Source organism: Numenius arquata, chromosome 1 (genome assembly GCF_964106895.1).
Source record: "Numenius arquata chromosome 1, bNumArq3.hap1.1, whole genome shotgun sequence".
NCBI classification, from domain to species: domain Eukaryota; kingdom Metazoa; phylum Chordata; class Aves; order Charadriiformes; family Scolopacidae; genus Numenius; species Numenius arquata.
Genome location: NC_133576.1, coordinates 118,368,488 through 118,380,999, shown reverse-complemented (window position 1 = coordinate 118,380,999; position 12,512 = coordinate 118,368,488). Strand labels below are relative to the sequence as shown.

General features: G+C 38.9%; 1 protein-coding gene across 1 annotated transcript in view; it reads right to left on the bottom strand.

Moving 5' to 3' along the window:
* The window catches only part of FLT1 (fms related receptor tyrosine kinase 1), a 96,741-nt gene that overhangs the window by 71,465 nt on the left and 12,764 nt on the right, over positions 1-12,512 (bottom strand). The window contains exons 3-8 of the mRNA XM_074147776.1: positions 9,425-9,587; positions 9,202-9,338; positions 7,513-7,687; positions 5,440-5,557; positions 3,360-3,529; positions 2,795-2,954 (exon numbers count right to left, since the gene is read on the bottom strand). Of these exons, the coding sequence (XP_074003877.1) occupies positions 2,795-2,954; positions 3,360-3,529; positions 5,440-5,557; positions 7,513-7,687; positions 9,202-9,338; positions 9,425-9,587 (923 nt within the window). The remainder of the gene's footprint in view (positions 1-2,794; positions 2,955-3,359; positions 3,530-5,439; positions 5,558-7,512; positions 7,688-9,201; positions 9,339-9,424; positions 9,588-12,512) is intronic.

Below are 12,512 nucleotides of genomic sequence, written 5' to 3'. Positions count from 1 at the left end.
TTCCAAAAAGTCAAATTTGTTGAGGAATTTTACAGTTGTTGTTGTTTTTTTTTTAAATTTTATTTGATACCAGAAAACTACAGAAACTCTTTAATTTGGCTGGCCTCCTGTTACTGGCCTGAATGATGTAGAGAGAAGAGTTATGCAAATTGATTGTATTAATCACAAGGCATTAAAATATATCTGTATTTTATTGAAAAGCAATAGAATCCACTGAGGTATTTTTAGATTTTTGAAACAGAAATACTGTCTAGAAGAGAAATTGAAAGAAGCAGTTAGTTAACCCAATGGTTCCTATTAAGGTGTCCATAGGCAACAGTCCTTCGAAAATAAAACCACCTAATTTATGCATTATGCGTCATTCCCCAGCTTGCAGTGGTAGTACTCAAGTGATGTAAAGGTAAACCCACATATAAATCTTGAAGCAAACAGATCTGTGCAATGCAAAGTCTTTGCAGTAACAGCTTCTTTTTACTCAGAGTGTGCTCTCTGGCCAGTGGGATAGGACTTGGAAACTTGATGAGAATCCCTACTGCCATACACCGAATAATGGTAACCTGTAGGGATTTATCAACTTAAGGTACAAGGCACCTCTGTGCACAGTAATGGGCACTACTTGAGCACAAACAGAGCAACATTTGTACCTTAGAAACTTAATGTTGTGCAGCTAAATCCAAAGAAATGCTATAATGGGAAAATAAGATACATTTTTGAGCTGCTGCACAAAGTACACGCACATTTAATCTGTTGTTTAGGCAAACCTCCCCTCACACAAAGAGGAAGGGGTAGTGAAATAGGCGAGATTAAAAGGTTCTCCAGTTCTTAAGAGGGAACACCTGGACTGGCACAGACATCAGCCTGAGCAAGCCATGCCAGCTGCCAAGGTAGTTCGCTCTGCTCCCTTCCTGGAGCAGGAGACAAAATGTGTTCATTTGAGTATTTCTGCCTTTCTGCAATAGTTAATTGACATCATATTATTCAGTGGGATTCATTCCACTTCTCTTAGGCAAAGCATTAAAAATGGTGTTCTCCAGACTACTTCTTCAATGACTGTTTAAAGGAGAAGGAAGGGGAGGGGGTTAAAGAGAATTGTCACAGAACAATTATGAAGGCAATTTGGAAGCAAGTCTGGAAACAATCTTGTAACAGAGCCAGTAGCTGATTCAAATTGTTACATTTCTCCTTTGATCACCTGCTCAAACAGACTTCTAATTAGCATTTGATTGAGTCTACAGTTTAGGACATTATTAAACACCTGCTTGCGGATATTAATTTCTAATGACACGCTCTCCCATGCTGTAGTGCAGATCTGTGCTTGTTAACAGAAGGAAATATTTGACAATGGACTAGCACCACCCCAACTCCCAAAGAAGAGCCAACTGTTTTATCAGTGGCACACTGATTTCAATCCAGTGTATGCCTAGGTGTATAAACACTTGAAAGAAACTAAAAGATAGAAAATTTTCATATACACCTTTCACAGGGTTTCTTTACTTAAAAGATGTTGTGGTTTCTTTTCTCTTACGCCTTGCGCCTGTAAGTAAAACTACTCAGAATTTTGCAACTCTTCCTTTGAAGGTAACATAACAGATAGAGGAAATTCAGCCCTCACCTGTTCTCAAAATGGAGAATTTCAGGTTATACCTATTCCAGCAAAAGGAGAGATTGCTAGTGCCACCTCTTGGCGAGAAGGGCACAGAAAGCCATCCATTAGCATAATCCCAAAGCAAGGGGTAATATGAAAAACTATGTGTGCTTCTAGGAAGTGCTGACCACTCTCTCACTGATCACAAAGCACTTACAAGCACCCTTAATTTGAAATAAGATGTCCGTCCTCTTTAATTGAATAAGGTGTTTTGTATCCCTGCAGTTAAGCATGTGCTTAAATACTTGGCTGGATTTGCACTAAAACCCAATTCTATGAAAGTGTTAGAGAAGTAAAATTCTGTGTAAAATGATTAATTTCAAATGAAACTGAGAAAATGTTGGTTCCTAAACTTTTGTTAGGTTTTTAAATATTTTCGTTGTGCTGCGATCCAAATACCTTGCGTGTTTGAACCCTCCAGTAGCAGCTTAATGCTAATGCCATTGTGGAGGTTGAGTGTTAATCACTAAGATTGTGTCAGATTTCATGATTCATTAAGAGCTTTGGGTAAATGAGTCAACACACAAACTTGTAATTCTAAGAAAGAGAGTTCAAAAGAAAGTTTAAATATAAAAGAGGATTAACTAAGCGCCACATCTTCATCAAGTAAACCATTTATATTCTACCCTGTTGAAATATAATCTGGAGAATACTGGACACATTTGGCTTGCTGAACTGAATCTTTGAGTCAACATATCATAAGAAAGATTTGACCTGCATGACGGATTTCTGCTGAATTTCAAAAGAAGGCACACAGGGGAATCACTGTGCATGGAGCAACGCATGGAAATCTCCTCCATGAGAAAGCATGTGAACTTTACAAGACATTGTCTGCAAGTCTTCCCTCATAAAAATTAGAAAGTAATTATCGCCTCTGGACACTCATTGCATGCATGAATAGTAGTGAACTGTAAATAATCCTAAGTATCAATACAAAATAACAACTCTGCCCTCCATTTTCAAATAATGATGCAGAAAAAATTCTATTGTGCCTATACGTTTACTAAAAAAATACATTGATTAAAAGTATACAAACTCTACTACTAACTAAGAAATGGTCATGGCAAGCTTTATTCTTGTAAAAAAGTAAATATTTAAAGGTAACAGTAAGGGAAAGCATGCTAAATAGAAGTAAGGAAGATGTCCTACCTTGTTTTGGAATGGTTTTGCCTACAGGGATACCACATCCATGTAATTTTAGGCTGAGGAATACCATACACCGTGCATGTCAGCACTTGTTTGCTGCTCAGTAAATACAAACTTGGATCAGGGAATGATGACACGGCATTTTCGTATATCTGGGGTTTCACTGTAAAGCATAAAAATTGGAAAGCGATTAAAACCAGCTCATTTCCAGTGTATTGAATGATCATAAAAATAGTACATTCCTGCAGGGTGAGTAATAAGAAAAATCCCCAGGAGAACAAAGGAAAAGTGCAGGCCTAAGTCAAATCAGATGAGTGGTTAGTAACACATTTAAGTCATCAGGAGCAAGTATGTGACCACGGAAGACAGAAACCCTTCTAATGAAAGCAAGTGTCTGTCTTCTGATTCCAAGATGGGTCTGTCACCCTGCATATGGGACCTGGATTTGGGTCCATGAAAGTCAGTAAGAAAACCGATCTAAACTGTGCATGATCACTGAAAATCTAGTTCAATGAAAATTTAGCATTTACATGTTCAGGAGGAGCATGGGAACACACTGTAAACTTACCATTTACTGTAAGAGTGACTGTAAGATTCTTAGACAAGTTCCACTGTCGTATGCTCAATATTATAGTGTAGTTTCCAGCATCTTCCTCAGCAACATCCTTGATGATTAAGGAATAGTCTTTAACCATGTACCGGGCACACTTTTCAGCAGCAGGTAGCCCATCTTTTAACCTGCGTAAAAGAATTCCAGAAATCAAAGTGTTGAAAAACAGTGCTGTCTAAACTGCCTGCATTATTTAATTTCAAAACATTTCTTGATCTTTGGGCAGGGATTCAATTTACAGTCTGAGATTTTGTTTGCCAGAGGCTTATGCTTCCCTTACAAATAAGATTGCTGATATTTATAAAACACTTTGGAGAATACCGTTCTATATATTGAAATTGATAAGGATCTCTCAGGGCTATATAATATTGGAGAATTGCTGAAAATTGCAACTCTGTCTCTGAAGATCCCAGTTTTCTGTGCTTGTGCCACCATTTAGTCTAGAAGACAACCATTTTGGCTAAGAGTCATTCACACAAATAAAGGTTGCATCATCCAGCACTGGTCATTTCTTTATGACCTCAGAATACTTCCTGGGACAAAGTATTACAGTAGCCTAAGCACAGCTGTGATTTTAGGAAGAGGAAGAGTAAGTAGATTAGATAAGCACTTAAGAATCGGATATCCTGCTATCAGGTGAATGTTTTTAAAGATAACAGAAAATCAACATAGAAAGTACTAACTGTTGCTCATACAGATTCCTGGAGAAGCATTATTTTTCTTCAAAGTCTAAAACACAGCGTAAAGTACATTTTTGGTAGGTTGCTGTATGAAGATTGACATGATGTTAGAAGAGTGCAACAGAGTTTCACTACAATGACAGACTTGGCTAAAATGATTCATGAGTTTTAGTAAATATTTACAGAAAACTCTTAGAGTTATAAGAGGAGCACTTAAAATTGGGTCTAAGGACTATGTATTTTGGCATTTCACTGTAGATACAATACAGTGTAGATAAAATACACATGTATTTTATAGAACCACAGAACAGTTGAAGGCTGAAAGGGCCTCTGGAGATCATCCAGTCTAACCCCCTGAGCAAAGCAAGGTCAGCAGGTTGCCCAAGACCATTTTCAGTCTGGTTTTTAATATCTCCAAAGATGGAGACTCCACAGCCTCTCTGGACTACTTGTTCCAGTGTTTGACCAAGCTCAGAATGAAAAATAAAAATTTTTCTTTAAAAATCTGGTTTAAGTGGAATTTTTTCTATTTTAGAAGTTTTGGATCTGTACTTGTAGTAAGGGTTTTGTGAAACAAAACAAAATGTTTGGAGCAAAAGTAATTGCTGGCTGTGAGTAACATGAACTCTCACTGTTCATGTGTGTATGGTTTGTTTTCTTAATCAGTCTTGTCATAGACCCTTTGTTAAAGTGTAATGAATTGAGCCAGAGCTACTGGTATTTAAAATGATTCAAACAACAAAAAAAATTGAGATCATGAATAGATAACATTGTTTTATATAAAAGTGGTTTGGGTCAATACAAAAAGCTGTTCAAAAGATTTCATAGCACAGTATACGTGAGCCAAAGTCAACGCTCCAGTCACTAAAGTAGATCCACAACCTGCAGATAACCACATAATAAAACCAACTTCCATTGCTTTTCTAGTAGTGCATGCCTGTATGACTTAACTCAGTCAGTTATTTTAATTAAAGCTGCCTCTTCTTTTTCCTACTGTTTAAAATACAAGTTCAGGTCTCATATCTAAGTCTGAGTGAAGTTGGATGCAACATTTCAGTCAAGGTTGGTAGACATATTTAACTGTAGAATGTCCATTGATTTCAATAGGAGACATATCTAACATATTTGAAGGTCTGAGCTTTAAACTTTCCAGACCTCCTTTTTGCATTTGCAATATTCTCATAGAATATTGTTGTTAAAACCCAGGATAATCCTGAAATCTCCAACAAAACTCCACAAGCATGTTGTCTTCAGTTTGTTGCCATTTCAAGGGGTCTTATTTGAATATTTTACCAGGATATTATTTTTCATCTAAGAAGAGGTCCAGTGTGCATATGTGGAAGTAACTATTGTCCTACCATATAACCTCTGGAGAGGGAAATGCCTTCACTTTCATCGACAAACGATAGGATTTTCTTCCAGCTACAGCCTCCAGTGCAGTTTTTCTTCGACGCTTCAAATGAATGAACATTTTATCTTAAACAAAGAAAAAGAATGCACCTATATTACTGATCTTCAACCTGCAAAAAGAGTTGTTCTACTAAAGAGAACAGGAATCCAAATGAAAATTATCTTTAATGATTTTGGTGTTCCCACATGGCAACAGCAAGAATAAAACCTAACCTTCTAGAGATCTATAAAACATAGAGAATAATACCACAAATATACAAGAAACTGAGATACAGTTCCCAGGCCACAAATCTGCCTGGAGAAGATATGCTCTAGCCAAAATTCATATTGTGCTTCAGCCAGAAAAAAAGGCACTGGTTTCAACACAAAAGAGATAAGGTGGTTCATGGTACATGGGAAACTGAACTAGATGAGCAGATGACCCCTCCACAACTAAAGGCCGAGAATCAATGAATGTTCCAAAAGAAAAAATTCTGCCAGAGAGGATTTAGGGGATCTTCAGAGAAACAGCACAGGAAAAGGCGGAAACTTTCTTTATCGTTGGTAAACAGCTGTTTTATCAAACAAACAAATCTTTATCACTTCTTTGGAAAAATCTCAACCTGCTGGAATTTGTTCTTTTCCAGTTGTACTGCCCTGTATTTCAAACTCTCTGGCAAGTTGATGGGTTTAACCAGAGGCAATGAAGCAGAGTATTTGTACAATATATTGAAAAAAAAATTTTTTTTTTCCAAAATGCACTTAAGCAAAATAAAACTTTCAAAACATGAAAAATTGTTTGAGTGTCCTTCAGATAGTACCTGAGGTGCAGTATTTACTCACATTATAGGCTGTCTAAGGATGTTGGATATTTATAAGCAAGTGCAATATTTAATCATATTTGTCATGTATATTGAAAATAACACGCACGAGACAAATCAGTAGTTTAATTACACAAGTGAGGTTATACTTAAAGACACAACCCTGCTTCTGCAAACCTTTATTCACACAGGCTGTTTCTAATATGGGTATCCCATGGATGGGGCTGCTTGTGCAAGCAAGAGTTTACAGGCAAGCTTCAACAGTTCCAGCTTCTCTGACTTTAATGTTAATCTAAAACTCAGTTTCTGACAGCTTCAGGCTTATCTGTTTATGAATATATTAAGTGGATATCATGATTCATCCTACACTCCCAGTGACTTAGTCCAAGGCTTAAATAGAGAAAATGGACAGAAATACTATTTAAGAATAGCAGCATACGGTGCTTAGTCCACACTTCCAGATGAGAGAGGAAAGGTAGACCAGTGAAAACATGGAACAAATCAATATTCTGACCATGACTCGTCTGTCATAGAAGACATCCACCAACTGCTTGACCTTTAATACCAATGATACTTCAATGCTCGTGGGATAGTCCTAATTGTAATAGGATGCCACAAAGAAGATGGCTTCTCATGGAGTCCCGATGCACAAAAGGCCTAATTCAAATAAATTTGAAAAAACACCAGAAATTTTCAGATCTCACAGAAAGCCCAGGCAGACCACAGGGAACTCGTTTAAGTCTCCTACTGTAAAACCACATTAATCAGTTTTACTATCTTGTGTTTGTTTCATTTTTTGGAATGGTCTAGCAGCTACCTGCTCCGTGTAGAGAGAGTGTCTATTTCTCCTTCATTTTTCATAGAAAACAATAAGTACCGTAGAAGAGGAAGTGGGGTTCTTCTATTTAAATGCAGCTTGTATTTTTTATTTTTTTTTCTTTGCAAACTATAGTTTAACTGATTGCTTCTGCTGGAACTGACTGAGGACAGGGTCATTCCAGTCTTTAGCAGACGAGAGTGATCTAACTGAACATTAACATGTCTACTGCCAACAACACAAAACAGTCAGGGAAGAAAAGGGACATACTCTCTTTCGTCTCCCTCCTTTTTCTACCAATGCTGAACATGCTATAAATAAAGTTCCACTTTGTGTCAAGCTGTCGTATGACTGAACTTGGTACGTGAGCATTCAGTATTCTACAAATCTGCAACATTTCTTACCGTAAACGATGACCGTTGTGTTAACAGCTTTGATTGATGGCCCGCTCTTCACGTGGCAGGTATACTGGCCTTTATCGATATTGCGCACTTTGTCAACAACGAGGATACTGTAAAAAATATTGGCTTCTGTGTTTTTCTGGTCAATGCGCTGTGTTACAGAACCTCTCTTCCTTCCCTATAAAAGTGAAAATGAACAAGAAAAGAGCTTAATCAAACCAGTTTTCATGATTATTAAGATTTTCATTTTACTGTACTGCCACCATACCTTCACAAAAAAAAACCCAGATCCCTCCATACAGCACAGACATGCAAAAGACACCTAACACTTCCAGAAGGCCAACAATAAAAATTATAAGTAACATTATATGGCAATTCATTCTTATCTTCACCAAAGCTGTAAGCGCATCCAAACTAAAGGAAGATGATCTTTTCTGTATGGCTTGCGGTACCAACACACCCAGCCCTGCATTGCTCCTTGTCCAGTATCGCTCATGAAAAAACCCGGAGGCACTGGCAGATAGTTAGGTGCCTGGATTCAGTGTCCATAGACAGCAGATGTATAGAAGAAGGTGGCATTAAGACAAGAAGGGGAGAATTCTGGAAACGCTATAGACGGAAAAGGGACTTGATTTGGCAAGGGAATAACAGGGTGGAACTGAAGATAATGTGAGTCTGAGGAGTTATTTCCTGCAACTCCCCCTCAGCCTTTGGCCTCAAAGTTTATTTAACCCAGGATATTGTTGGTGTCTTATAAACACTGAGCACCCTTCAGTTACCATCCAAATAACAACAAAGGAGAATTTCACAAGTATGTTGCCCCGGCCAGGGCTTGGTAAGAGAGCAATGAGCAATATAATATATTTGGAGCATTTCTTGTTGCTAATGTTGTTTATTTCCGAGGTGAAAAAATGCCAGGAAAAAACAGCTACAGTATGCAAGAAATGGTTGCATTAATCTTCCTTATATAATGTAATCATAATTTTAGCTTGTGATTAGACACAAGTGACATAATAAATGATCTTGACTTGAATCACCAGCATAAATCAAACTGACATGAAAGGAGTGGGAGTTGTAAACCTTAAACTAATGTCAAATTTCTTATCAGCTTTACACGGACTCCCTGGCAGTTATTCTGTAAGCGACAAATATTTATGAGGATGCTCCCAATCTGGGGGGAGGAGAAGCACATTCAAGATCATTCCTGTAGTTGTCAAAACAAGAGGATTGTTCATGTGACACTTAACAAATGAGATTTTGGCTAGCTAAATCAAAATATCTTTTCTAAACATGCTCGAGTTGGGTGCCTGACTGTCTGCCAGTCTTTGAAGTGAATGTGTTGAGAAAGACAGCCTCACTGAAAACTTTTTTTGTCACAAGAGAAAGTCCCTGCCCGGGACTGGGTGATAAATTTCTACCATTTCTCCAGGTTGAAAAGAAGCTCCCAGGGATGAAACAACTCTAGCGTTCACTCGCAATTATGCAATATAACATTGTGTAAACATGTTTACTTATTCAATTAAGCACCGGAAAGAAAAAAAAGGAAACCTCTAAAGACATGTCAGCAAGGGTCAAAATGACGGAATGTGAACCATGGCAAGCATTTCGAGGCAAAATTCCTCCCAGGATGCTAGATGCAGCGTGATCTACGGGAACTGCCCCCGGATTCTTAATTTCAATGGCAGCACTCACCTGTCCGGGATAAGTCCACGTCATCTGCACTCTGGTGTTCCAGGCTGCGGTGACAGTGCAGTTAATTGCCAGGCTGTCTCCTTTCAGCAACTTGACAAGACGCGGGGTGCTTAACTGAACATCAAAAATTGTGTTGGCTGCATGTGACGACGAGAAAGAAAAGTGAATAACGTCACCAGGGCGGAGTGCTTTCTGAAGGATGGGAGTGGAGAACACCACTTACTTTCTCGGTGCGTTAGGTACTTTGTGCTATACTTGTGTCCACCGATGGTTGTCTCACAGCTCAGGAGCCCTATGAATCTGTAGGTTGCCTTAGGTATTCTGAAGCCTTTTGTGCTGTCCCAGATTATTGTCTTGCCATCAGGAATTAGGGTTTCTCGCGGAATCTGGAAGTGTCAAACATGCATCATAAAACCAGCTCATCCTCATGCCACTCTCTAATCAAAGCAGCCTAATAAATAGGAATGGGGAAAAAAACACCCTAAAAAACGCCAATCAAAGTAGAAAGGATGACATTTAATTATGCATATTTTTCGAGTCACATTTTCATCACAAAATAGAGGAAAAATCTGGGTGAAGAATGTGAATGTTTTATTTGTTTCCAAGATTTCATTATTTATAACAGGATGTAATTTATGACACAATAGATTGACACTATCATTAGCCTCAGCGCTCGGGCTGCTATTCTATTGGCTCCTGGTTGGCAGCTAAAGTGCTCGTCTTGGCAAACCTTTGCAATTAAGTATCCTGGTTTCACCACCAAGACACAAATACACGTTTTTCAATGGAGGTGACAAATGGACTTAATTTGCTGTCATTTTGTGCCTTTAACAAATTCCTGCCAGGATTCAATCTGATGCTTCTCACGTTTATGTTGTCTAAAGGATTGGACTGTTTAAAAAAAAAAATAAAAAAATAAAAATGTAAGGACATGAATGGCTGTTCCAAAACTGACAGGTCACAGAGTACACATCTCTTAGTCATTACATACTATGTGAAGTGCAAATTTTAAAGCCACAATGCTTCCTTGGACAATTTTATTAAGAACTACTGATCATACTGAATGAGGAAAGTCATATTGACTAGAGATTTTGAAAAGACATCTTGAAACACTAAATACATCACATTTCCACAGAAAAAGTATTCAGCACATTTTAAAATTTTGGCACTTCTAAATCCCTCAGAAGTTGGCAACCCAACAAGTAATTAGTGTAAAGCCATCAGGTGTTTTTAAACTTAAGACCTGAAATCTAATAAAGACTAAAATATTGACACGTGGGATCAAGTGTTCACTTTGTCAGCAGTATAAATTATATTTTACATTAGGATCCCTTGAGTTTTAAGCCACTTTTTAATAAGGTATCAAGAAAACCCTGAAAAGGCAAAGCATGACATGGGCATTGATGTTCAGACAAGAGCTCATTTTCATATCATGTTTTTTTGTTACACCTTATCGATGGAATAAATGCCACCATTTGGATAACACAGAGATCAGCCATGAGCACAAAGCCTGGATGTGACTCTACTTTTGTAAAGTCTGATTTTATGGTAAAAATAACATATATTTAAAGATCGCACATAGCAGAGTTTGAGTGAGTTAGTGCCCTAAGCAAAGGCCTGTGGGTCAGCCTTGCAGCCCATCACCTCTCCCTGTGCACCCAGTCTCACTATGACCCCTTCATCTCTTTCTTCCCCTTTATTTGAGCAGAGGACTTGTATGTTGGCCAGCCCTCTCCTTCCTACAGCCAAAGCCAGCATGGGTGGCTGCCCGAGGCTGGGGGAAGTGTGGCTGCCCAGCACCTTCCTGCGTGGCACAGCGTCTCTCCAAAACACAGAACCCTCTCAACAGTGCCTGCCCCTCAACACATGCCAAAAGCTGCACTTGGGATCACCTCCGCTCATCTCATGCCATTTCCTCCACCAGAAATGCATGATGAATCAAATGAACAATAATTACAGAGCACAAAATGCTGTGGTAGAATTCCTTATCTTTACAACAGCTGATAAGATGCTATAATAAGCATGCAAGTCACAGGGGAAGTCTGTGTTACACACACAAGTAAAGCCCATTACATTATAGCCTGCTGGCTACCATTCAACAATATCCTGGACTCTAAGAGTTCTGTTGACATTTCTGTTCTACATAAAACAAATATTCAAGCTTTTGTTCATGGTTATGCTTTCAAAAGCTTCAACTGGGTTTATCCTCTTACTGCTTTGGTGAAAACCAAACTATTTCTGAGCGTATTCCTCTATAGGAGGAATATATAAACGATGAAGAAAGAGTCAAGTCAGAGCTTCAGAGCCTCCCTAGACAGACATTTCCCAGGGAATGCATTCACTTCACATTAATTAGTTAATCGATGGATTACTGAATTTGTATTAGCCTTACTCCAGGACTAGGAAACTAATCAAAACACCGAGAAAGTGTCCAGGTCTTGGAAATAAAGCGCTCATAAATATGACCCTGTTTTGCAACACCAAATGTGGTCAGTTGTCTGTACATCCAACAGGCTCACCTGCCCTGGAGGCAAATCTTTACCTGCACAGTGTACTCGTCTGACACCCCTCAAGAACAGCTAGAGCTACATCTTTTCGTAGGGTTTTTTTCAGTTTGGAGACTAAAAAGTTGCACATGCTCACACACAAAAGCATAAATTGAAATTTTTAGTTCACTCTAAGGAATACTTTAGAAAACTGAAGTCTATGACTAACGAAAGACCACTGTGACAGAGCTGGTCTCTGGCTAAGTCGGGGAAAAAAGATACTGCAACAAGTCCCTTTCAGAGGGTGGAAGTACCAGGATTTTGTCTCAGATGGGACCAAGGGCAGTGGCTGGTGCTCACCCTCATGGCCCTTCACAGCTCTATCCTCTCTCCTTATTTGCTTTGGTTTCTCACCCAGCTCTCCTCCACACTGGTTTCCTCTGCCAACCCCCCTGGTTCAGGCGACCTGTTTCCCGCTCTCAGAGAAGCACAGTTGCTTTGCTCTGCCCTAAACCAGCTTTCAGGCCACCACCTAGAGACATGGCATCATCACTGTGATGATCACTAAATGGATGGTACAGGACAGAGGAGCCCAGAAACACATAATAATTTAGGCTGGAAGGGACCTCTAGAGGTCACTTGGTTCATCCCCCATGCAGAGCAAGGCCAATGTAGTTCAGGGCTTTGCCAAAAAACTTGGCCTTTGGTCATCACAGACAGAAGTAGAAAACCTGTGAAGAAACACAGCGCTGGAACAGTGAGATTTCTACTGAAGCAGAAGAGAAAGGTTAAATCCAGCTAAAATAATAGCTTACAGATGGGTAC